General features: G+C 40.4%; 1 protein-coding gene across 1 annotated transcript in view; it reads left to right on the forward strand.

Moving 5' to 3' along the window:
• The window catches only part of FGL1 (fibrinogen like 1), a 47937-nt gene extending 37512 nt beyond the window's left edge, over positions 1-10425 (forward strand). Inside the window, exons 5-8 of the mRNA XM_029910699.1 lie at positions 3428-3525; positions 5513-5601; positions 6570-6757; positions 10266-10425. Of these exons, the coding sequence (XP_029766559.1) occupies positions 3428-3525; positions 5513-5601; positions 6570-6757; positions 10266-10425 (535 nt within the window). The remainder of the gene's footprint in view (positions 1-3427; positions 3526-5512; positions 5602-6569; positions 6758-10265) is intronic.
• Positions 10426-25720: the final 15295 nt, after the last annotated feature.

The following is a 25720-nucleotide window of genomic DNA, read 5'->3' on the forward strand; positions in this document are numbered from 1 at the left end:
TGATTTATACAAGACCACAGAAGGAATGGGACACTCTCTTCAGGACACTCAGAACCATAAATCACTGTGTTACTCCTCTGCCTCAGCAAGTGAGAGCTTTGCTACTGCTAAACTGTATGTCAGCTCCCTGACACACCAGTGTCTCTGCCTTGGCAGCAAATTCCTTGAGACTCTGCCATTCTAAACCTTCCTTGCAGGTAATAATCAGTAAAACCTAGCTCCTGAGTTCCCCAGAGATGTCTTTCTGCAGTGTCCAGTCCCTCTTACAGAAGTTAGTAAGTTTGCTGCCTCCAAGAGACAGTGTGCACAACAGCCTGTTAGGTTACCTGAGGACTCACTCTTCACTTAAATATAGCAGCAATGAAATGGATTATAGTAAAACTAAGAATAAGTTGTTGTTTTTTTATTAATAAAGTACAGAGATTTAAGTGATACTAAGCAAGAGAAAAAGACAGGTATGGTTACAAACAAAACATGCATTTTAGTCACTAAATCTTTTAATTTTAGCAAGTTACAATCTTTGCCTAAGCAGTTCTCACTTACATCAGGTTACCAAAATATTTAGCCCTTCAGGCCAGGGGATAAAACTTGCACAGAATCAGAGGGTAATATCGCTTTTGTTCCATAAGTGATGAATAACTAAGGGGTTCTCGCCCCTTCTTTTTATAGTCCAGGAAACCTTTGAAAAGCACAGGCAAAGTTCCTCTCCTCTCCTGGTGTGTAAACACTATGCTGTCTTCCTCATTGTCTGGTCAATTTTCTTTTTCAATTGGCTTAATCACTTCATTTACTTTACCTGTAAATGTACTTCCATTGTCTCTGGCCTCTCCTTGCTCAATTTACATTGGAGACAAAGGGTATGTCTACACTACGGGATTAATCCGAATTTAGATAATTCGAATTTGGGAAACAGGTTGTATAAATTCGATTGTGCGCGGCCACACTAAGCACATTAATTCGGTTTTTAACCACATTAATTCGGTGGTGTGCGGCCACACTACCCCATTACTTTTAACCACATTAATTCAGTGGTGGCGGCCACACTAACCCTAATTCGAATTAACAAAATCGATTTTGGCGCTACTCCGCTCGTCGAGGTGGAGTACAGAAATCGATTTAAAGCGCCCTTTAATTCGAACTAAATGGCTCTGTTGTGTGGACGGGTGAAGGGTTAATTCGAATTAACGCTGCTAAATCCGAATTAATCCCGTAGTGTAGACCAGGCCAAAGGTAAACAGGTGAAACAACATTCCTTTGTCTATTTCAAACCTGTTTATCTGCTCTACTCAGGTTGCTTGGTTTGAACATATTTTAGGAATATACTTCCAGCACGTATACACAAGTCTTTACACACCGACTGCACATACATCACACAGTAATATTAGGGACCACTGTACCACCAGTTCTTACATGATACCTCACAAGACACTCTTTGGCTAAATATTCTGACAACAGCGTGTTGGGTGTGGCCTTTGTGTGTTGGCATAAAGGGGGCTCTTAGGGTCACTCTAGAGATGGAAAAATAAAGATCTGCTCAAGCCTAATTTTAAAGCCCAACCCAACCCTGACTTGACCACAGCCAATCTGAACCCAGCTCAAGCATGTGGGGTTGTTTCATACCCGACACTAGTATTTGGGTTTTGGCAGGTTGCAAGGGTCAAACCTCTGGCCCAGAATGCATTTTCTTTACTTTGTTTCTCCAGAGAGCCATTGAAGTTAATTACCCCAGCCCCGCTCTCCCACCACAGCCCATCAGCTGCTCCCTGCCCCAGCCAGCACTGCACACCCGAAGGGTGGCCAGTTTCCCCCTCTCCAGGGCCACTCTCCCAAGACCTGTGTTAGTGCCACCACCTCAGCCTCGGAAGTCAGGCTGGTGGGGCTTCCCGCTCCCCATTCTCCGTGCCCCAGATCTATTTCCGAACGGCTCCTTCCTGTAGGGTCTGGCTGCATGCCCTGCCTGCTGGCCACTGCTGCCTCCCGGAGCTGTGCATGCTGTGGAAAAAGAGGCACGGCAACTTGTCAGCACAGCACAGCACAGCACAGTGAGGCGGCGGTAGCCAGCAGGAGTGGGGCAGGCAGCCACTGCTGTACCAACCTCCGATGCAGCTGGTGCTCAGAGACTGCCTGACTCAACTTGAGCCTGAGTGTCAGGTTGTTCTCCACTTGATCCATCCTGAACCCAGCACTTGTAATCATGGCTCATGGGATTTGGGGTCCATTGCAAGGCAAAGAAACAACCCATTTTGTCTATCTGGTATTTCTAGTACTCCATTCACTACAGTAATGTAGGGACCAGAGAGAGACTCAAAAGTGGCAGGGCCAATCAAGAGATGTGCCCCTAGCTCAACGGTGGGAAAAGCAGGGTGATGCTACAGCTTACAAAACAATAGCAGCTAGATCTGTGGAAGTTTCATAAGCTACTCAATCAAATCACATAAGTTATATTATCTGGAATACTGTGTCCAGTTTTGGGCCCCACACTACAAGAAGGATGTGGAAAAGTTGGAAAGAGTCCAGCGGAGGGCAACAAAAATGATTAGGGGTCTGCAGCACATGACTTATGAGGAGAGGCTGAGGGAACTGGGATTGTTTAGTCTCCAGAAGAGAAGAATGAGGGGGGATTTGATAGCTGCTTTCAACTACCTGAGGGGGGGTTCCAAAGAGGATGGAGCTCGGCTGTTCTCAGTGGTGGCAGATGACAGAACACGGAGCAATGGTCTCAAGTTGCAGTGGGGGAGGACTAGGTTGGATATTAGGAAAAACTTTTTCACTAGGAGGGTGGTGAAGCACTGGAATGCGTTACCTAGGGAAGTGGTGGAGTCTCCTTCTTTGGAGGTTTTTAAGGCCCGGCTTGACAAAGCCCTGGCTGGGATGATTTAGTTGGGAATTGGTCCTGCTTTGAGCAGGGGGTTGGACTAGATGACCTCCTGAGGTCCCTTCCAACCCTGATATTCTATGCTTCTATGATTTCTGATGAAATGCTGCGTGCGACACACCTACACATAGACTTTCATGCTGTGGTCACCCAGGAAGTGTCTCTTCATTGTACAATTTTGGGGGATGATTACTGGAATTTAGATAAGCATGTTATGCAGGAAGTCAGACAAAATGGTCATAATGATACTTTCTGACCTTAAAAGCTATTGTGGCTGTGTTTTTGGAGACCCAGCTCTAGTTTGGGTTTCAGCTGCCAGCATAAGAAACTAAGGACCTCCCACCTCCATGTGTGTAAATCAGAAGTAACTCCAGTTAAGTCAATATACTAGTTTAAAACCAGGTTAAGTGAGGTCAGAATCATGCCCCAAATAGTCATTTATTAGTGACTTGATATCATATAAGACAGTGACGTTAAAAAATTGTGTAGTTCCTAGCAAACTTTTTATTCTATTTGATTATCCCAAATCATTAGTTTCAATTTTATTTTCAGAGTCTGGGATGACTATGAACAAGGTTTTGGAAATTTTGTTTTGAGAAATGGTGAATACTGGCTTGGAAATAAAAATCTTCACTATCTCACCGATCAAGGTAAGACTTGTACAGAAATATTTTTCTTCCTTAGTGGCCTTTGCAATACAGGAAAATTTACCATCTGTTTCTGCTTTGCTCTTTCAGGACCAGGTTCTGATGCAATTTGCACTAGTGTAAATCCTGAGTTACACCACTAGTTTGAATGGGGTCGTTTAGAATTTACAGAAGTGTAAATTAGATCAGAATCTGGATTTCAGTTCCTAATAAAGGATTCAAACTCTCATTGGGCCAATGTGTCAATGGTGTGCAGAGAGCCTCAACAGAGCAATGCTCCGCAGTTCATAAGGCCACCGTCCCCCAAGCCCTCAAGTGGTTCTCAGATCCTTCCTCCCCCAAGCAGAACTGAATCAATTTAACTGACAGTCCTGACCCAGTCAGTGAACTGCATCAGTTCCATTTAGTCAAGACATGTAGTGGCCACATATGTGACACAATCTGACTGACAGTGCAGGTCTGGGTGTTTTCTTATTTCTCCTACTTCTGGGAATGCTAACAGTGTCTCCATATTTCTAATAACTGAAGGCAGTTAATCTCCTATTGTCCTAACATAACCTCCTCTAAAGGCTTGTCTACACTTAAAACATTGCACTGTGCAGCTGCGCCACTGTAACACTTCAGTGAAGATGCCACCTACACCAACAGGAGGGGTTCTCCCATCAGCATAGGTAATCCACCTCCCTGGGAGGGAGTAGCTACAATGGGGGTAAGGTTGGTTTAACTGCATCACTCAGGGGTGTGAGTTATACTGACCTAATTTCCTAGTGTAGACCAGGCCTAAATTACTGCTTGTTAGATCTTATGCTTCAATTTAGTCTACTCATTCCTCCTCCCAAAACCTTCAAAAGGCAGACTTCCTAAATTACTCTGATGACAGTTCACATTGGCACCATGCCCCTCATTGCTCAATCAACCTTTGAACATACTCTGTCCTTAGATAAGAAGTCCAGCTCAATGGGGTTGAATGGGTGTAAGTGAAAGAAGAATTTATTCTATGCATTTAGGGCCATATCTTCAATTGGTTTAAATTTGGCACAGCTCCATTGAAGTCATTGGAGCGATGTCAGTTTACACCATCTGAGGATTTGGCTCTGATTGTAGATTAGTAAATTAAACAGAGGACCCTAAGCCTCAAATTTTGGATTTGAATGCAAATTTCCCCAAACTTTGAGGAAGGGCAAATCCAGGATTATGGCTGGATCCCCTTTCCTACTTTCATCAGCAACTCACAAATCCTACCAATGTGAGGGTTTGCTGGCTTATATTGGAAAACTTGTACCAGTGTAACTCCATCAATTTCTGATATAGATCAGCCCCGTATGTTTTGTGAAGGGAGAAATACTAGTAAAAATTAATGTAAAATGTCTAAAGTTTGACTCCAAGCATTGTAGTCTGTGATACGCTCACCTTTATAGACCTTCACTAGAAAATGTAGCTTTAGCAGAGGCAACGCATGGGGGGGGGCATGCGGGGTGATGTGCCCCACCAGATTTGCTGCTTGGCTTGTACTGAGCATGCTCACATGGACTGCGCATGCTCAGTAAGACTGCTGAAGCTGGCTGCCCTCACTCTGTTCCCCTCCCCCGCTCACTACTGGCAGGCACAGGTCATCTCTAGGCCTTAGTGACTATTATAATCTGTATTCTTGAAGTATATTCCACACCTCTTTATCTTCTTTCTTCCTCAACACTTAAGCATTTCTTGCTATTCCTTGTTTTAAAACAATTTTAGGAGCATAATTTAAAGAAGATGGTGCCAGAATAATATTAGTTTCTTATAGAAATTGCTGTGATCATTATTCATATGAATTTGTCCCATAACTTTTAAAATATGTAAATGCAAATGTGAAAATAAAAAGGCTTGTGGGAGCAAAAGAAGAAACATAAATAGGATTTTAGTCTTATTGTATAACACAACGGCTTTATTCTGAGGAATGCTGAGAGAGGTTGAATTAACATGAATAAATATTTGTTGTTTTTTTGCTAAGGAAACTATACCCTAAGAATCGATCTCTCTGATTTCGAAGGAGTACGGCGATTTGCACAATATAAAAGCTTCAGAGTTGCTGATGAAGAGGTAATAAAATACTGAATAACTTCATTAATCAGTAAATTCATTTTTTAAATGAAAGCTTGGATTCTGTAGGCAACAGAAAAAATATTATGGCAGGCCATATAATTATAGATTCCACAACTTTCATATACATATATGGTTTTCTAATATCTCTTATTAACACATTTCCTTTCTCACCAAAACCTTAGAATTTTTGATAATGTAATAACACATTGGTTTAAATTCATAAATTGATTTCACACAATCATACTTGATGCCTGTCTTTAAAGATTTTAAATTAGTTTTCTGGTTCTTCAGCAACCTTTTAATAACAGACTGTTTTCATGACCTTTGCTGATGTTATCAATGATGTTGGTTACAAAGATTTTTTGACATGAAAATGTTCAACATAAGATGAAGTTTTTATTAAGCAAAATTAGCTCTTTAAAGGGTAAATCACAGAGAATACTCTTTGTTAACAAAGGCCTTAATTCAGCAAGGTGTTTAAATATGTGGCTAATTTTAAGCATATGAGTAGTCCTGTTGCAGTAAATTCACTAGGACTATACATGGTTAAATTTAGGCAATACTTAAGTACCTTGCTGAATTGGGGCCAAATGGCCCACAATTATGCCTCCTGGTAGGTGCTGCGTATCCTAAACAATAACTAATGTAAAATCCCATTGTTTTGGAGGCAGTGGGAGTTAAAAGCATTCGAGGGCTTATAGAAGCCACACGGAACCTTGCAGAATTGAACCCTAAAAGCCTATTTTATAGACAGCTATTTAAAGTTTTTGAAAATTCGTTTGTCTTACTGAGCATCCTCCCAGTTGCCTTTTATACTGTGTTTAAATGGCAAGAGCTAAATGACATGCCATTTCTGAGTTTATATTAAATAACAGTGAATGGAATGTATATTTCCTAGTTAATACCCATATTTGTTAATAACACCCAGAGATTAGTCTAATTTTTCTCTCCCCATTTTTCATTAGAGCTCATACCAGCTGAGCTGTGGCGAATACTCTGGCACAGCTGGTGACTCCCTTACTGGGGGGTTTCACCCTGAAGTGAAATGGTGGGCTGATCACCAAGGAATGAAATTTAGTACACAAGACAGAGACAATGACAACTATGAAGGGAACTGTGCTGAGGAGGACACAGCTGGCTGGTGGTTTAACAGGTCAGGTATTTAATGAGAATACCAATACTAGTGATTATGATATCTCCTGATTACATATGAGGTAGGAACATATGATATTAGGTAGGATTGGTATCATTAATTGTAATTAGGTAATCTGTCATTGACCCCATCACAGACACCTCAGCACTTGCCCACATGACTGAGGCTGACCCTTGAATGAACTGCTGGACTGATACCCTGTATCACACCATCTCCAACTTGCATTGGACTGAGAGAAGGGATTTACTATGTGCTGGGATCTGCATTCCAACTTCTCACCTTGCTGTCCATCTAACTGTATTTATTCTATCTCCAATGTACAGATTCTCTTTAAGGTCTCTGACTTTCATTCAAGCAGGTCATCTTGAACACACATTACCACTGCTTCCCATTCTTGCATTTCCCCAATATTTAACTAGACCAGATGTGACATTTGTGCAGGCTATATGACAAGTTAGTGCTAGTGGTTGAGTTAATAGATGTCTAATGTTAGGGGAACCATTTTTCACCTCACTTCACAGGGTCTCAAGCTCATTGTCCATTCATCAAGATGGAAATGCACCCCCCTTAATTAGGGGTTGTTCTCAAAGAGATTATTCTGAGAAGGAAACTTCCTTAAATATGATGAAGTCAAAGTTTTTAAAATGTAACATTTTTTATACTTGTATATGCAAGGTGACACAGAAGATTGAACATAAATGATAAATAACCTTGGCCTTGAATATATGGGCAGCTATCTATATAGGTTCACTTGAATAATAAGATAAATATAGCTACAAGGTGAAGCTATGCAATATATAGCTATAAAAGGCAGTTCAAAGAAGCATATTATCACAATGCAATCTCAGTTCACTTGGCAAGAATTGCCAGGCAGGATCAGCTCCAGTGTGTGTCTCTCTCCGTGTCACCCTTTGTAACCCCTCACTTCCCAAAATTCAATACCACTTTCTTTGAGAGGACTGCGATAAGTTAGGCCGATCTCATTACCTGTAACCACCTCATAGGTTTGTTTAAAAATTAATTTTATCTTTTAGCATATGCAAGGGATGGAGAATCAACATAATAGATATTGCAAGGAATTGGGATATATCATAGGAAAACCACATGTGGACTGAGTTTCAGTTCTACTTAAAGCTACAATTACAGATATAGAAAAAAATCAGTTGTGATCCTGTTCCCAATTAAATGAACCTCCAGCCCTAAAATTGCATAGGATTGTGATAACATATCACAGCTTTCATGTATGATGAATCACCAATGACTATTAGTCAACTGAGTCCATTTTCCTCAAAACAAATCTCTTATTATGTCTGATAGCTCAGGCAAAAGCATTATTCCTTTGTGGAAATAGCAGCATGACAGGATTTGACAGCTCTTTGTATCTTATGTACTATTATGATTCATATCATATAAATACCACAGATAGCTAGCTCTTGCAGTTAAGGTTTCTATTAGCTGTGGATCTTTCTCTCTCTTAAAGTGATAATACTGTCTTGTAGCAACTATGTTCTGGGTTAAAGATAAAAGTTGCTAATGAGGATACCCCACTTCCTTGATTCTGCCATTTTGTTGAGTAAGTACTTACTACTGAAACACTCAGCAGAATGCTTGCAAATTTCAGTATTCTGCCTGCACAAAAGAACAAAGCAGGCAGGCACAGTGAAATGAAAGCACTGAGAGCACTCATTTGTCATGCTCACATTAACAATCACAAGGAGAACTAGTGCTCTGGATTGGTTTATATAGGGTCTCCCAGCTGAGTAGGAATTTGTTTTTCTATTTAAAATCTGTTGAAATGCAATTTTTGCCTTAAAAAAAATTAAGGAATCAGGAGGACAATAGGTATGGAAACAGGCTATTTCTAAGGTGTGTACATGAGCCTGCCAGGTTTGGCAGTGTAACTTTAAGAAAAGCACACCTTTATGAATTTTTATTTTGCATAAGCTGAGTACCTAACATATGTAATCAATAAATCATATGCCAGTTGTTTCTTCTGCATGTCAAGTTATTTCTGTGTACAGACCGTTACACAGTATTTGTGTAGCTTTGCTATTGTGCTTTTTTGCTCCCCAGCACCAATTTAAGAGTTGTTATTCTTGGCTCATGGTGCTTTCAAAAAAATCCACTTGTGTCCATTTCCACCAAAAGAAGGGAATGCAGTAAAGGAGTCAATAAAGAAGGCCAATAGCTAGTCACCACATGTTACCCTCTATGCCTTTGCTAAGGAAGTCTGTGCTTGAGTGAGTAGTGCAAAGTAAACAAATGCCTACCCAGTAAGGAAAGTGTATGACATATTGAGCATGTCAGTTCTGTCACCGATTTATCATTTTGAAAATCAAAGCCACCTTTTATATCTGCAGGTCATAAACTTTCAGCTGGTGTATGGCATGATTCAATTTTTAAAAAGTGTTTGCAATGGACAACCAGCTAACTAAGAATTTTAACATATGGCTTTTTTTTATTATTGCTTCTATTTCAGTTCTTTGTAACTGTTAAGTGTAAACATGTGCAAACATACCTAGAGAGACTAACATTTGCCAATAGTTATATCCTTAAGGCTCATTCTGGATTGTTTTCTTTTTTGAATTCTACCTAAAGACAGCTTTCTAAAATCCATCATAATGTGTGACAACTAACTACTAATAACAACAAAATACCGACTCAACAGTTGTTATAATCTAGTACTGGAGCGACAGCTAAACAGATTCACTACAATATCCTGCCAAAAAAAAAAAAAAAAAGTGTAATTGTCTATATGGTCACAATGATCCCAACATCCTCCTTCTTCATGGAAACAAAATTAATGAGGCAGAGGGACTGTAGCATAGCAAAATATTTCTTTGACCGTTACAAATATAACTTATACTGTTGCAATGTGTTAGAGAGCCAGAGAAGGATGCCAATTAAAATGGTAAGTCAGATGATCCAGCTATTGGAGGATTGCCAGAATGCCTATATTTAACTTGTAGAGAGATTTCCTATTTTTCTAACAAATATGAAATCAGTAGTTTAATAGCTGAGCTGATGAAGATTATTCTTATTTTTTCATGTGAAACTCCAAGTGTTGGCAGTAAATGCAGGATTTAGAGTAATTGCTCCAAAACAACAAACAGAGGAACAATGCCACATTCCTTTCACAAAGTTTTCATTGCCACGTACCCTTGTTGCTAGGTATGATCTTAACAAGTCTGGAAACATTCTCTAGTGAAGCAGATTAGCAAGTGAAATGTCAGGGAACTAATGGTGTTAAAGGAATGGAGTCAAGGAACAAAGCACTTTTTGTTTTGATGCCGCTAAGAACCCTTGAAATTGTGCGCTAATTTAGCCTTTATTGTTTAGTGGCATTGAGCCCCACAAATGCAAATTCCTGCAGCTGTCAAACTAGACTGTCATCAACATAGCGATTTTTTTGGCTTATGCAATAACTACAAATCCCTGAAGCTTTTAGACAAAACAGATTTGCTTAATTAACATGTCTTATTTTTGTTTTCCCTTTCTTTCCCACCAGGTGTCACACTTCCAACCTGAATGGTGTGTACTACAAAGGACCTTATACAGCAAAGACAGACAATGGAATTGTTTGGTACACATGGCATGGGTGGTGGTATTCTCTGAAATCTGTTGTCATGAAGGTCAGACCAGCAGACTTTGAACCCAATGTTGTTTAAATATCTAGTTAATATAATTCATCCAGTTAATCTTTTAGCAAATCCATCCAAATTAAGCCAGATGGGCAGATTTCTCCCTCCACCCTCCCTCCTCTGCCTCATTTATGTCTGTATAAATCTGGAGTAACTTCATTAAAATCAGTGGTGTTATATGGGTATAAATGAGAATAGAATCTGGCCTTGAGCCTAGAGATACAAATAATGTGTACAGGATTGCTAAAGAGACCAGACAAAGTTCATCCAGGGTTTATGTCAACTTTCACCCATGTAGAATACTTAGCAGTAGATCTCTAGAAGCAGGGGAAACTTCCACTTGACTGATGGGCATAATGGGGGCCAGGACTTCCTCAAATGCGAGTGGTATTGGTCAGGAAGGAGGAGTGCACTGCTATTGTATCCTCTGCTGGTGAGGCTCCTTTGGAATTCCCAGTGGAATTCAAAGCAGCCTACAATGCCAGAACCTCTGAGGAAGGACAGCAGTGGGAACATCACCTGTCCATTCCTAGGACACAAGAGACTAGGCCGGTACACAGGTGCAATTTGTACCTTCTGGGGAATGGAGAACAGGAGGGTTGCCAACTTGGCCCACACTATTTTGGACTTTTTTCATTTGGAAACGTTTCTATCTAAATCTATGCACAATACATAGGATTTAATAGAAAAATTACAAAATAGATTCACTACATTGTCTTAAAAAGCAATGTGAATATATATTACACATAAAAACTACATTAAAAGAATGTTACAGGCACCTCAATTAGTGCACAGAATGGACCGTTTCTGGGAATTAATCCTGGTTGTGTAGAATGAAGGTGTTGTCTGTAGGATCCCTGTGTCATTTGTTGCAGAAGTTGGAAGATGTGTAGTGAATGAGGCAGAGGCCTGAAGGAAGAGAAAGGATGGTCTTGTGGTTAAGGCACTTTAGTGCTGTCCTAGAAAGTTGGGTTCTATCCTTGCCTTTACTATAGAGTTCCTATGTGATGTGGGCAAGTCACTTAATAAACCAAACTTTTCATGGATGGCCACTAATCCTCATTTTCTGGGTGCCTGACTTGAGCACTCACAGCTGCAGCTGAAGTCAATGGGAGCTGTGCTTTGAACATACAGAGTGCTATACAACTCAAAGTACTCTGAAAAATCAGGTCCGAGTTGTTTCAAATTTAGCACCCAAAATTAATGGTGCTGGAGCAATTTGTATAGTGGGAGTGCTGAGAGCCATTGAACCAAACTGTAAACTCTGTATGTGATGGAAACCATTTCAAACCATGCTGTACCCCCAGCACCCTTAGTTCCAGCACCTATGAGTGGACATGCTGTACACTGAATGGGGCAGGGGTCCAGTGGAAAATATTATGTATGATCCTGTAATTAAAGACTGTATCATAATATATATGCACAGGGGAGCCAAATTAAGGTTATATGGGCAACTTTAATTCTGGCACTTCCTAACTTTTGAGTGCTTGCTTTAGCAAACTTAACATTCTTTTAATGTAGTTTTTGTATGTGTAATTTTAAAGAAAAGCTGAAACCCTACCCCAGCATTTCCATCATGATACCCAGCAGGGTTGGAACCTTTAGATCCACAGCACAGACTTCTGCCACTTGAGCTCATGGAGTAACTCATAGTAGCAGTAGGTTATCTTCTACGTGAACTAGTGACTAGAGGGGAAATGGAACACTCCCTTTTCCAGAGGGTTTCACAGATATTTGCAGACAGCAGAGGAATGATGAGACTTAGGAATCTTGACTTTCAGTCTAGATTCTGAAATATAGCATGCTTTACAGGTAACAGACCCTTGTGACCCCCCTCACCTCAACAAGACTGCCCCCTTTTGCCACTTGTCCTTTTAGCCTGTTCCTTTTCCAGTCCTGGCTCTCCCCCTCCTTGCAGATCCTTTCCTAACTAGTCCCAGTCTAGATCTTCCCAGAATCCTCGCTCCACTCCCACTGTCCTTGCCCAGTCACATCCAGGCTTCCCATCCAAGGCACAGTCTTCCCCTGACCCAGACTCCTTGTCCCAGTTTCCTTGCTCAGTCAGTCTCAATTCCCCTCCCCCATTCCCCTGGCTCCTCATCCAATCTCAAAATAGCATCCCTCCCCTGGCTTCCACTCCAAGTCTCTTTGCCCAGCCTGTCCCAGTCTCCCCCACCAGGGTCCTTGTTCCATTCTACTCTCTCTTGTGTCCCCAATTTGGCTCTTGTCCCTTCAGCATTCAAGTCAGGAAATTTCTTCCCCCACACTGCCTGAGGGCCTGCAGGGGAGTGCTCATGAGCACAGGAGAGCCTTCCTGCTCTCAGTCCTGATGTTCATCCTCACAGCCAGCAACAGCAGCCAGAAGCAGCAATTTCAGGCAAAGTTCTACTCTGCCCCTGTAGTCCTGAGATGGAGTATGCCCAAGGCAAACCGAGTCATTAGAGAACTGATGCTGCAAAAGTCTCTGCTGAGCATGCGTTAAACTGAGACATTTCAAAATCTTATAATTTGGCCAGATTTGGGTGTTTTTTTCAAGGAAAAGCAAAAGATACATCCCTGGCTTGTATTTTTCAAGTTCCTATTCCAAAGCATAGAGATACTAGAGCTTTTCAACTGAACAGCTGTAAGAATTTTGTTTAACATGGGCAATGTGTTTTTCCCTAATCTCATTCTAGGAAATGGCTAAACTGTTTTTGCTGAAACTTCCCCCTCCACCCTTCTCCCTTAAAAAAAAGTTAGCATCAGGCAGATATCTAGCACAGAAAGTTTCAGCCCAAACAGTTGAAGTTTGGCAAACTTGTAACCAGCAGAAAACAAGATCTTATAATGGAAAGTATCAAGTAACCTTAATTAGAGGTGTCATTACTATCTCCACCTATCATACAAGGCTGATGCTGAAGCCACTTTTCATGCAGAACTCCTGTTGCCTCCAAAGTGTTACTGACTGGCTACAGAATCAAGCCATAGCAGAGGTGTTAGTATAGACAGAACTTTTTCTAAAAGAAGCTTAATTAGGTATGTTCTTTAGAATCAATATAATATCTCTCTCTATTCTGAAGCTCTGTTCTAGCCAGTTCTGTTTAGGTCCTTATATCATGCCCATCATCTGAGCACTTTTGTTCTGTCATCACATTCAACATAGCTCAGACTTTAAACTAGTCAGCTATATATCGCAGCTGCATCATGTACAGTAAGCAAATTCTGTAATATCACATCTAGTTTGTCACATTTCATTCACTGGGGACATAGGAGTAGAAGAGGTGGAATTCATATGGGATTTAGAATAAGCCAGAATGGGTAGATGTGGCCAATATGATTTCCCCCATATTCTCCTCCAAAATAAATGAAAGTTGACTCTAGGTCAGCATTTCTCAAATGCGGCCACCAGGGGCTTTTCTTGCGGCCACAACCTCCTGGACAGTGACTGGGGAACAAAGCAGCTGTCCCCTTCCCCTTCCCCTCCCTGTTGCTCCTGGATGTGCCACCTTGATGTTGGTGGCTGGGGATGCCAACAGAGGTTGGGCCCTGCCCTCCTCTGGAGACAGCTGGGGCACAACCTTGGAGGATCAGGCAGCCTGTGAGTTGCCCACCTTCCTGGGGGTGGTGGGGCTCGGGCTTCAGCCCTGGGATGGCAGGGTAAGCACCAGAAGACTTACTAGCTAGCAATAAATAAATTACAATGATTTTGATGTGCATATGTGCATATTTATTTGTTTTTCCTAAAGTTAATTAAGTGTTTTAGGAAAAATTGTCAGAGCGGCCACCAGCACTCTGAGGCCACCAAAAAATTTGTCATGAGAACCCCTGCTCTAGGTTATTCTCATTTTACACCCCATGATGGCAGAGGAATTCTATCTTTTCTCACAATCAATATGTCTAGACATAAAGTACTAAAAGCCTGACTTGCTTTTGCCAGCAAACTCCTCATTGCAGGTTCAGTAGCAGAAAAGCTATTTGACAGAGATCTGGTCTTGGCAAGTGCAGTCCAGAAAGTAGTTAGGGTCATCCAAGGAGGTGGTGGAACTTGGACACTTGAAGATGCACTGATTTAGCACAAGCAGCTTCTACTGGCAGGGTGATGGAATGTGTGACTGGGAAGGGGAAGACCATGGAGATGAAGAGCAGAGTGTTTATTTGGGTGATAGTTGATTCATATGACATCAAGATAAAAAATTTTAAAAAAATCCTTAATTTAAGGAAACTAATAGTAAACCTCATATATCCTTATGCAAGTATGAATCAAAACACAGATCTGAATGCAAACTGCTGTACACATTCTCCCCAACTCCAAAAGAAAAAAAAAGGGCCAGGCTCTGCCCTTTTCATTCCCCCACCACAAAACAGATGTTCTTATAGACTTTAGGGCCAAGATCATCTAGTCTGATCTCCTGCATGTCACAGGCCATGGACCCTCATCCACCCACTCCTGCAATAGGCCCATGACCTCTGGCTGAGTTACTGAAGTCCTCAAATCTTGATTTAAAGACTTCAAGTTACAGAGAATCCACTATTTACTCTAGTTCAAATCAGCAAGTGACCCATGCTGTAGTAGAAGGTGAAAACCCCCCAGGGTTTCTGCCAATCTGACCTGGGAGAAAATTCCTTCCAGACTCCAAATATGGCGATCAGTTTTCAAGGTTATCCAAATCTTTTTGTATGATATTCTAGTCCTCCTCCATAATGGCAATAACACCCCACCTTGTGTCATTTGCAAATTTTATTAGCACATTCCCACTTTTTGTGCCAAGGTCATTAATGAAAATGTTAAATAAAATTGGTCCCAACACTGATCCCTGAGGAACTCCTCTAGTAACTTCCCTCCAGCCTGACAGTTCACCTTTCATTATGACCCAATGTAGTCTCCCCTCTCACCAGTTCCTTATCCACCTTTCGATTTTCATATTAATCCCCATCTTCTCCAATTTAACTCATAATTTCCCATGTGAAACTGTATCAAATGATTTCCTGAAATTCAAGTAGATTAAATCTACTGCATTTCCTTTGTCTAGAACATCAGTTATCTTCTCAAAGAAAGGGATCAGGTTGGTGTGGTATGATCTACCCATTGTAAAACCATGTTGTATTTTATCCCAATTACTGTTTACCTCTATATCCTTCAATTCTCTGTCTTTCCAAATTTGTTCTAAGACTTCGCATATAATTCAGTCAAACTATAGTTTCCAATACCACTTTCTCCCCCCATTTTCATAAATATAGGTAATATATTTGCAGTTCTCCATGGGGTATGGCCCTGAGTTTACAGATTCATTAAACATCCTTGCTCTTGGGTTTGTAATTTAATGTGCCAGGTCTTTTAATGTTCTTAGATTAAGACAATCCACAGCTCATGATTTGGTCCCATTAAGTTGTTTAAGTTTGGCTTCTACCTTGGATCTTGTAATTTTCACTTTTTATGTATCTTCTTTCTTATTAGACACCCTGTTCACTGTGCCCAGGCTCTTCATTACTCTTATTAGGAAATGAGACCAAGTATTCGTTTAGGTGGTGGGCTATACCTAGATTATCTTTAATCTCCACCCTATCCTCAGTGTAAGGCCCCACAGGTCTAGAACTCAGGCCAGTAGAGCTCCTAGACAACTGAGAGCTCCAGGCTGCCACCCAGCAGCAGCTGTAACCAGTTTACACTACACATTCCATGACCTGCTGTGGACACAGACCATGGGAAGTTCTGCCTCAAGGGTTTGACAGACAGCAGCCCCATAGTTCCTGATTGGCTCCCTGCCCTATATAAACCCAAGGAGCATTTCAAGATGCACCCAGGCAATAATGTGGATCTTTTGTAATGGTTATTATTTATTTGCTGCTCTTGAATTCCTGGTATTGCTGTGAAGGTATTCTACCAGCCTTACCCCTTCTGGATGCAAATAGTTTTGTCTTCTGTTCTCACTTGCAATCTTCTGAGAGTCATCCTCTGTCTTCCTGTAGCTCTGAACTCTGGTTATCTCCATTGTCTCTGCCCCTCTTTTTGTAGGGCTAGCTATTCTTCCTTGCTCTCCCATCTTCTGTTAATTCACCCAGCAGTCTACCCTCTCAGTTGTCCAGTCCAGCTTGCATCCGCAAGTCCTGAGTTTTCCCTTCAGCCTCCTCTGGCCTTTCCTTCATAATTTGCTTAAATCCCTGTCAAAACTCAACCATAGTTTCTACCTGCATTTCAAAACCTGAGATCTTCTCTTTCATCAGATCTATCAGGCAGCACATCATACAAATGAAGCACCTTTCAGGTACCCTCTCCAGAATAATGTACATCTTGCATCTTCATTGTTTTGTCCATTTTGGGGGTCACTACCCCTGCTGCCTCTGTAACAAGCAGAGCCTCCCCTCTTAAGCATCTGTCAACAGAAAACCCACACAACATCCCCCCACTTCCTTTCCAAATTCCCCTGTTTTCAGTTGTTTGCTGGCTCATGGGCTGCTGGCTGACCAGTTGGCTGCCTTTATAGGCCTGCTGATTAGGGAAGCCTGGTCCCCTAATCAAAGCTCAGGTGTGATCCTTTTCTCACAACATACTGTTCCTTACCACACTTTGCAAACTGAAAGCAACCCAGCAAGCAAGCAGACACTCTTGAGAACACACACTCTGCCACTAAGGAACAGGGGCTTGCCTCCCTTTTCCTTTCTAATCAAACTCCCCTGATCTCAGCTCTGTTTGCTGGCTCCTGTGCCACTACTATGAAAGTTCTTGCAACAATCCCAGGGGATAGGCATGGAGGAGTATTCATGTATCTCTCCATGGTTTTACTTGGTGGCCAGTGTCCTGCCCCACTCAGTGCTACTCACTATTTAAATTCCTTCTAGTGTCACACACTATACATTGGGAAATAAAGAAGGAAGGTGTTGTGGTTAAGGCAGCAGATTGGGGATAAGGAGATTTAGATTCTGTTCTGGGCTCTCTCATGGATTCACTGTGTGATATTGAACCCCTTTGTAAAACAGGTGTGACATTTACTTTACTTCACTGGGTCTGCTGAGAGTAGATACACAAATGTGTGGCATTCAGACACCAGGCTGATGAGGGCTGGATGGAGGAAAGCTTATAAATAAATGAGATGTGGTTCATATGCATCTCTATGCTGCAGTATAAACTTTAGCTTAAATTCTACAGTGGGTTTTAAACTTATTCTTTTTGTAGCGATAAAAAAATATTTTAAAAGATCCAGTCACAGGACTGGGTGCAGTTTCAGCCTACTAGTATAGAACAGTTCAGTCACATAGAAAATCCACAGATGACAGGAAGATACACATGTGTACAATATGATATATTCAATATCAAAAAAGAGCCTCCAGCAGTTATTTCTAACCAATTTGCTCATTAAACTCAAAGTGATCCTGCATCTTCCTCATGCACAATCTATAAGTCTGAATCATTAGAGTGAAGATGAAAGCTTGTTTTTCCAATGCAAACAAAAAGGTAGGTTTCTAGAGATGTTAGGAACGCATTCTTTCCTGTGGGAATTCTCAAATTCCTTTCAGAAGTCTGAGTTGAGGAGGGTTCATTCTCTGCCAAGCCATGAATGATATTACAGATAACTGTGAAATTACCCTTAGTATTTTGGAGAGGAAAAAGGAAGGAAGATTACTTAATGCATTCAAAGCCCTATTGAGGCTGATCAAATTGCACTTAATGTAAACATAAGACATGGAAGGCTTAAATAGTAAATTCTCTAGCAAGAAAAAAAATAGATTGCTCCCAAACTTGCTGATAAAATCTTCAGCAGTTTTCTTGAGCTTGCTGTAGGATAAATCCAGGCTTTTAACTTATGAGAATGCTAACAATACTTGTCAGCTGAGCTAGGACATATTCCTAATAATTGAATGCAAAAGTGGCAGAAAAAGCCTTTTCCCTTCCCCTTTTGGAAATCTCATGAGAAAAGGTACTGTAGACTGATGTACAACCCGGTTACACAAAGCAACCTTCTTTCTGCATATTTTTTCATGTGTTTGCACATTGTTTATTTGGATTGTAACCTCCTGAGGCCCAGGACCTTGTCCTCCTAGCTGCTTGCAAAGCACCTGATATATTGGTGGTATTATGCAAATAAAATATAGCCCCCCCTCTCCTGCATTTCCATGTATTTCTTTGTGTGTAATCAATTTGGACTGCATTAAAATGTATGAGTAAAGTGTTTTTAACTCAAATGTGATCCCATGTTTCTTATCAAATAAGTAAAACCTTTATTTTTTAAAGAACGAGTTCAGATGGATTTTTTTTTAAGTACAATTTGGAAGTGAAATCACAAGCTGTTAAGTGTTCCTTGCTGTGCCTGGCATTGCCTATTAGTATTAATTTGTTTCCTCTACAGGTTTGAACATGTCCTGGAGCAGTCTAGTATTCATGCAAGATTACAGAACAAAGATCAGTTTATTTGTTCAGTCATTAGATAGGAACCACAACACAGAGCAGAATGAATTTGTTTCACTTGATACAAAGTATACAACCCAAATAAAGAACAATCAAAGAAATAATAAGGGTATTGCTGTGTCATTCATGATTGAACAAAGATCACCATCCTAGCTACCAGCAATACGCCAAGCAAAAACAGTCCTCTCTTTAATCATCCTTTGTGAGAAATGTCTCAATGTTTATAAACTAGCAGTTATTCTGATAGTTTTCCTTTCTCTTCAAATTGTTAAACTCTTTGGAGAGTGAAAGAATGGAAATCACAAATCAGCATGAATTAAGTGGAGTGGGAGGCATAGATCCATTAGAACTCTGCCTTCTAACCTCTCCCTACAGTCAGAAACCTAACATAGTGCCATATTTGTTTATTTTTTCAGGGAGAAAGTGGTGCACTGAGGAGGGAGGGGAAGTTCCTGCCATAATTTGGCCTGTAGCTTTCTTGCAAAGATTTTTCTCTGAAGCTCCACTGACTGCCTAGAATTACTTCCGCTATCTCCCCCTTACACACTGCTACCCCACTAACTTCCTGTGGATTCCTTTGATCTTTCTTTCAAAGGGTCAGAGCCTCAGGCCAGTTCTCAGCCCAGCTGCTGGCAAAGTGCATGTGACTAGGGGAAAAGTGCATGGTAAGGACTCCCCAGATCCCCAAACATCCCTTTCAGGCTTCTCTAATTCACAGCAGGGATGGGAACAGTACCTCAGAGGCCCAAAGACCTGAGGAGTACAATGCTGGCTTTAAACTGCCTGTATCCCAGTGCAGCTGGGTTAAGTACTGCTCCACTACAGCTGAAGATTGGAGAAAAAGTTTCTTGGCCTTAATTCCCCACACTTTTGGGGTGTTTCAGTTCACCAGTATCCTGGAGCTCAACTTGGAGATCTCAAAACAGGCACCCCAAATCAGTGGATATTTTAAAACTTAGGTATTGATGTCTTACTGCCTCACTGTTGCATTGGGATCTTCAGACCACCAGGCTCAGATCCTAAGGATCCCATATTAATCTGTCCATAATGATGTAATATTATTTGTCTTATTTTTAACTCTCACTATGTGTCTTTTTCTCTTATGAATCACTCCTGTGTATCTAGTGCTGATTACTGGAACATTCTTGAGGAATTGAAAACAACTCTTAAAAAATGGCTACATTCCCATAGTGATAGAAGGGATGTTATGTTATGTTATTAAATCTCTGTGAAATGAGCTGAAGTTAATCTCCTGCCATTAAAGCATCACAACCACTAAGTTGTCATGAATTCTGCAATAGTGTCACATCTGTTCTAAGTCGATGTTGGGGAAATGTACAAATGGAGCTATTTACTATGAAAGATGTCCTGCCTGTCAGAAAATAAATTAAAAAAAAACAACAACAACAAATATCTGATTTTTAGGGGGGTAAGGAAGCTGCAGATTTACAATATGGAAACATATGGCATTGGTCCCGTTACACACAAATCCCTTGGTAAAGAGTCCCCTGTTCTTAGCAAACATCTCCCACCTCAGACCTCATAAATATGTCTTACAGAAGATCTATGCATAAAGACAGGTTTCAGAGTAGCAGCCGTGTTAGTCTGTATCCGCAAAAAGAACAGGAGTACTTGTGGCACCTTAGAGACTAACAAATTTATTAGAGCATAAGCTTTCGTGGGCTACAGCCCACTTCTTTGGATGCATATAGAGTGGAACATATATTGAGGAGATATATATACACACATACATACAGAGAGCATGAACAGGTGGGAGTTGTTTTACCAACTCTGAGAGGCCAATTAAGTAAGAGAAAAAAACTTTTGAAGTGATAATCAAGATAGCTCAGTACAGACAGTTTGATAAGAAGTGTGAGAATACTTACAAGGGGAGATAGATTCAATGTTTGTAATGGCTCAGCCATTCCCAGTCCTTATTCAATCCTGAGTTGATTGTATCTAGTCTGCATATCAATTCCAGCTCAACAGTCTCTCGTTGGAGTCTGTTTTTGAAGTTTTTCTGTTGTAAGATAGTTTTTCTCTTACTTAATTGGCCTCTCAGAGTTGGTAAGACAACTCCCACCTGTTCATGCTCTCTGTATGTGTGTATATATATCTCCTCAATATATGTTCCACTCTATATGCATCCGAAGAAGTGGGCTGTAGCCCACGAAAACTTATGCTCTAATAAATTTGTTAGTCTCTAAGGTGCCACAAGTACTCCTGTTCTTTTTATGCATAAAGAGTAACATGTAAGATACCTATAGAAATCTCATAACTTGTTAAGATTCATAATGATTGAAAGAGATATATATAGGAAATATTTAAGGAATAATGCATTTATATTGTTAGTATGTTTTATGGACCTATATATGAAAAAGCCCTGAATATTGGGACTGTTCCTATAAAATCCAGACATCTGGTCACCTTACACAATCTAAAGGGGAGGACATGTGACCACCCCATGTGTCTCCTCTGTTTGTATGGATATTGATTTCTGTTCTGTACTTGAAAAGTAGCCTCTCTTTGTCCAACTGAGATTGAGAAACATTGGGACTGATCCTACAGCCTTTGCTCAGGAAAAGCTCCTATAAAAGACAATGCTGTAGTGCCATTCCTAAAGGTGCTACCTATGCCCCAAGAGAATAGTGTCTTGTGTTCTTTGTAATACCAGTGAGTGTTTAGGTATTTTTGGAGCTCTTACTAGTAGCTGATGTTTGGCAGCCCTCATGTCTCTGTTACTCACCTCTTCTATTTTACCTACAGTATCTTCTTTCACTTGAATGGTAATGGAACCAGAAATGTAAAATGAGACTCAAGAGAAGTCAGCTGCTTATAAAGATTCCACTGTCCTTTCTTGCTGGTCAACTAATTTAGATGCAAGCAGATTGTATGCTTGATACAAAAGGGAGATTTCATAGAGCTGGGATTGTATTTAATCATTAAAGCAAAGAGGTTTTAGTTTATATTGTATCTCCAAAAATGTTGTGACAGATAAATTCTAAACTACAATGCATCACTAGATGGATTGCTAAAAATAAATACATGTTTTATACAAACCCCACGATTACTATCTGAGAGAACAAAATGCTTCAGAATTGTTTATTTTAGTGCCTGATTATTTTAGCATAAATTTGTATTTGTCATTTCATGCTCCTGGCCTTCCAAGGACTAATGCCTTTGCCTGCAGATAGCCAAAATTAACTTATAGAAATAGTTTTATTTCTAGCTTTACACTATATTTTGCTTATGTATTTATATTTGGGGAGGAACTGTTTGGAGACAATAATGAAGAATCAACACTATTAAAATCCTTTCTCTAACGACACAAAATGTGAAATGTTGGGAAAAACTTTAGAATCTACGTTCTATAGCTTGATTAGAAAAATATGTGTAAATGTTTAATTCTGTGGATCTCATTTGTTATTTGTTTAATATAACAAAGAAAATTAATACTACAAACACCAGTTTTGCCAGGCAAACTGGTTCAATAGTTAGACGAAGGGCTGGGAATCAGGGGACATGGGTTCTGGTGCCTGCTCTGTCACCGGCTTGCTGTATAATATTGGGTAAATCAACTAAACTCCTTGTGCTGCAGTTTCCCGATATATGAAACAAATAATAATGTTTTAGTCATCTTTGTAAAGTACTTGAAAATCTATGGAGGAAAAGTGCTATATAAATGTTCAATTTATAATTTTATCCAGATTATAAGGCATTAGAGTTTTTCAACAAAATCAATGGTCCAAATCATTGAAACATTTTGCCTATTTACACTAGAGGTGAATGTAACCTTCTGGGCCAGATTTACTGCATAAGCAGTGAAGAGTGAATTTAAATTTGTGGGAAATTTCAAAGTTTCTAACCTTCCAAATCAGAACAAAATCTTTTTCAGAGTGTCACATTTTCCCATGGAACTGGATTTTAATTTGCTGGAGATTCCCCCTAGAGATTTCCCTCTTCAACTTTCTATGCCAGCTGACACTTACACTCCCAGAAGAAGTAGGAAAAGGGTCCAAGTCCAGGGCCTGCTTGAGGGCATGTTGGAGGCAGAAGGGGCTCAGTGGAGTCAAGCTTAGCTATTCCTGATTCCCTGCTCTCCTAAGCTCTCCTGCTAGTAGTAGAAATAGAATTCCTTCTGCTTTAACTTCCACTAGGGCCAAGTGGCTGGGCATCAGGAAGCAGCAACCAGCTCCTGTTGGCCACCACTGTCCACTATGTCCATGTGCAACTGAGATGTAGCGGAGAACCAGCAATAGTATCTCTGTTAATAGGAGCACTGCCTGCTGGAGCCATTTAAAAACACCTTGTAAATTGTTCATAACAATTGGCAGATGAAAGCTAAAAGTACAAGTCAAGGTGCCTAGTTGTATAATATAACACAGATTCTGAAGCATACATATAAACTAGGAAAAGAACCAGATGTAGAGGGATCCTTCAGGGAATTCCATCAGCACACACAGGACTTTAAAAAATGTCATTTGTTGTTACAACTTGCATTTTAGAAGGTGGATAACCATAAAAACTGACAGGTACCCACTAACAGGAGTCTGAGCAAGAGATTGTGGTTCATCAGGGCACCATGTGGGAGAGTAGGGAGGAACTTTCCTCCTCCACCCTTTCCAGCTTCTAACTCAAACTCACGGCAATAGAAAAGATGCAAGTTTTAAAAAGAGCTTGCACAAATAATCTGCCTTCCCCTTCAAAATGTTCTGAAGCTGTATCCTGATTGATAATCTGTGTCAGAGATTTGTTTATGAAGTGCAACAAAACAAACCGTAACAAACATTATAGGCAGCACAAGTACTGATACATGTAGTTAAGGTTGCCTTGTAATTTCTATTATAATACAGTTTTCAGTTGCTTATAATTTGACAAACTTCAACTATTTGGGCAGAATTTTTCCATGCTAAGTTGGGTTTTTGCCTCAAATTCTTGGGTTAGTTTCAGTTAAAACGATCCAGCTGTTTCTGTGAATAACATGTTGTTTTGCCCAGGTTAAAAAAAAATTCTTACAACAGTTTTGTTGAGGAACTCTAGGACCTCAACTTATTTATGCACATGTAATATCACCAATATGCCATTTCACAGACAAATCTTATCACATCCCAGTTTGAGGATTCTGTGCTTGTACAATACATTAACTTCATTTCATGCTCACCCTCATTTACCCTTCAGTTCTTTAACAAGAAAACAATGCCTTTTGAATTCAGATATTCCAACTTCAAACAGCATTATGTTTTGTTCATATGTGTAAAGTCTAATGACTTAAAGGCAAGTTGTGAGCAAGACTTAACTCTTTTATTTAGACCCTGTCCACATGGCAGTTGAAACTATGCCAACCATAACAGTTTCTTCAGGACTCTGGGAAATGATACAGAAACAGATGCACTAATTATAAGTGAGAGGAGAATCAGGTTCTTTAGTACAGTATTATCTTGCACTGTAAACTGTGTTTAAACTTTCTAATTTTCTTCCCTTGGGCTTGAGTTGCTATCCAGAAAGGAAAAGACCCTAATATTACTTTTACTTACTTGCTCCCTGGAGCTGCATATACAATCTCTTCAAAGTTGCATACTGACAGTGACTATTGTGCAGTTTTTGTTACTCATTTTCTATTCCTTTATTGTTTACTTAGTAACATTCAATACATACCGAATAGTGTGTTCAGTTTTAAGAGCCAAATCAAATGCGTATGTTCCCCGTTCTTTAGCGTTGGAATTCAACTATCAAGGCGAATGGGGGAAAGAGAGGTGTTCAGGCTCATTTAGTCTGACCTTTCTTTCTGAGAGGTACTCATGATCTTTTTTGAACAACAGGAGCTAAACTCTGTCAGACCCTGGCATAATATCAGTGTTGCCACAGCATCCTTTAGTCCCATCCCTTCCAGCAAGCCCAAGAATCTGACATATTTTTACAGGCATTTACTGAGTTGTTTCAACCTTCCTTTGAGCTCTTGTTTTTGTTAGAGCTGAAGTCACCCAGGAAGTTTTATAATCAGATTAATCTAATTTTTGCTTAATATTAGGCAGAGACAGGAAATCTACATGTATGTTAATATCAATTTTTAATTTTATTTTTATAAGCAATTGCCCTTATACATCTGAGCAAGGAAACAGTTGTGCATCAACAACATATTTTTGTTCCTGAAAATCAAAAAGTCCACCGTGAACTGGTGATGACAGCAGTAGTAAGCTTATGTAACTCAAAATAAATATCCATTTTCTCTTTAAAATTTTATATATAGTTTTTGTCTGAAACGTTGGCATGTTTATTTAAATTCATGTATAAGCAGCTGAGAGGTATTTTCAGGTAGTCAGATATTAAGATGCAATATTTCTGTCAGGGCCGGCTCCAGGCACCAGCGGAGGAAGCACGTGCCTGGGGCAGCACATGCGAAGGGGCGGCATTCCGTCCATTCTTGGGGCGGCACAGTCCAAGCGGCTTTTTTTTTTTTTTTGCTTCAGCAGTTCGGGCGGCAGTCCGAGTGGCTTTTTTTCTTTTTTTTTTTGCTTGGGGCGGCAAAAATGGTAGAGCCGGCCCTGATTTCTGTGTAGGACCTGACCCTCATCCCTTGCACATTCTGAACTCCCACACTGTGGGATTTCTAGGAAAACAAAAAATGCAGGATTGGGCCCAAAAATGTAGGTGCATCAAATTCAGTGGTAATATAAATGGTGGTCTAAAGGTTACATGTCATGTGTAAGGATAACCTGCACCAAGCTAGCAATCTGAGATGGTGCAAAGTGAATGCTCAAAAACTTACCCTGATTTGACATTCTGAAATTAGACCCCTAATAAATAGATGTCACCGCAACACAATGCCATTTATACCAAGACTTCAGAGCTGGGCTCCCAGCTAGCAGCTGCCGCTCTCCAGCTGCTCAGCTCTGAAGGCAGCGCCACTGTCAGCAGCAGCACAGAAGTAAGGGTAGCAGTACC

Source organism: Terrapene carolina, unplaced genomic scaffold (genome assembly GCF_002925995.2).
Source record: "Terrapene carolina triunguis isolate 2854851 unplaced genomic scaffold, T_m_triunguis-2.0 Scaffold66, whole genome shotgun sequence".
Taxonomy (NCBI): domain Eukaryota; kingdom Metazoa; phylum Chordata; order Testudines; family Emydidae; genus Terrapene; species Terrapene triunguis.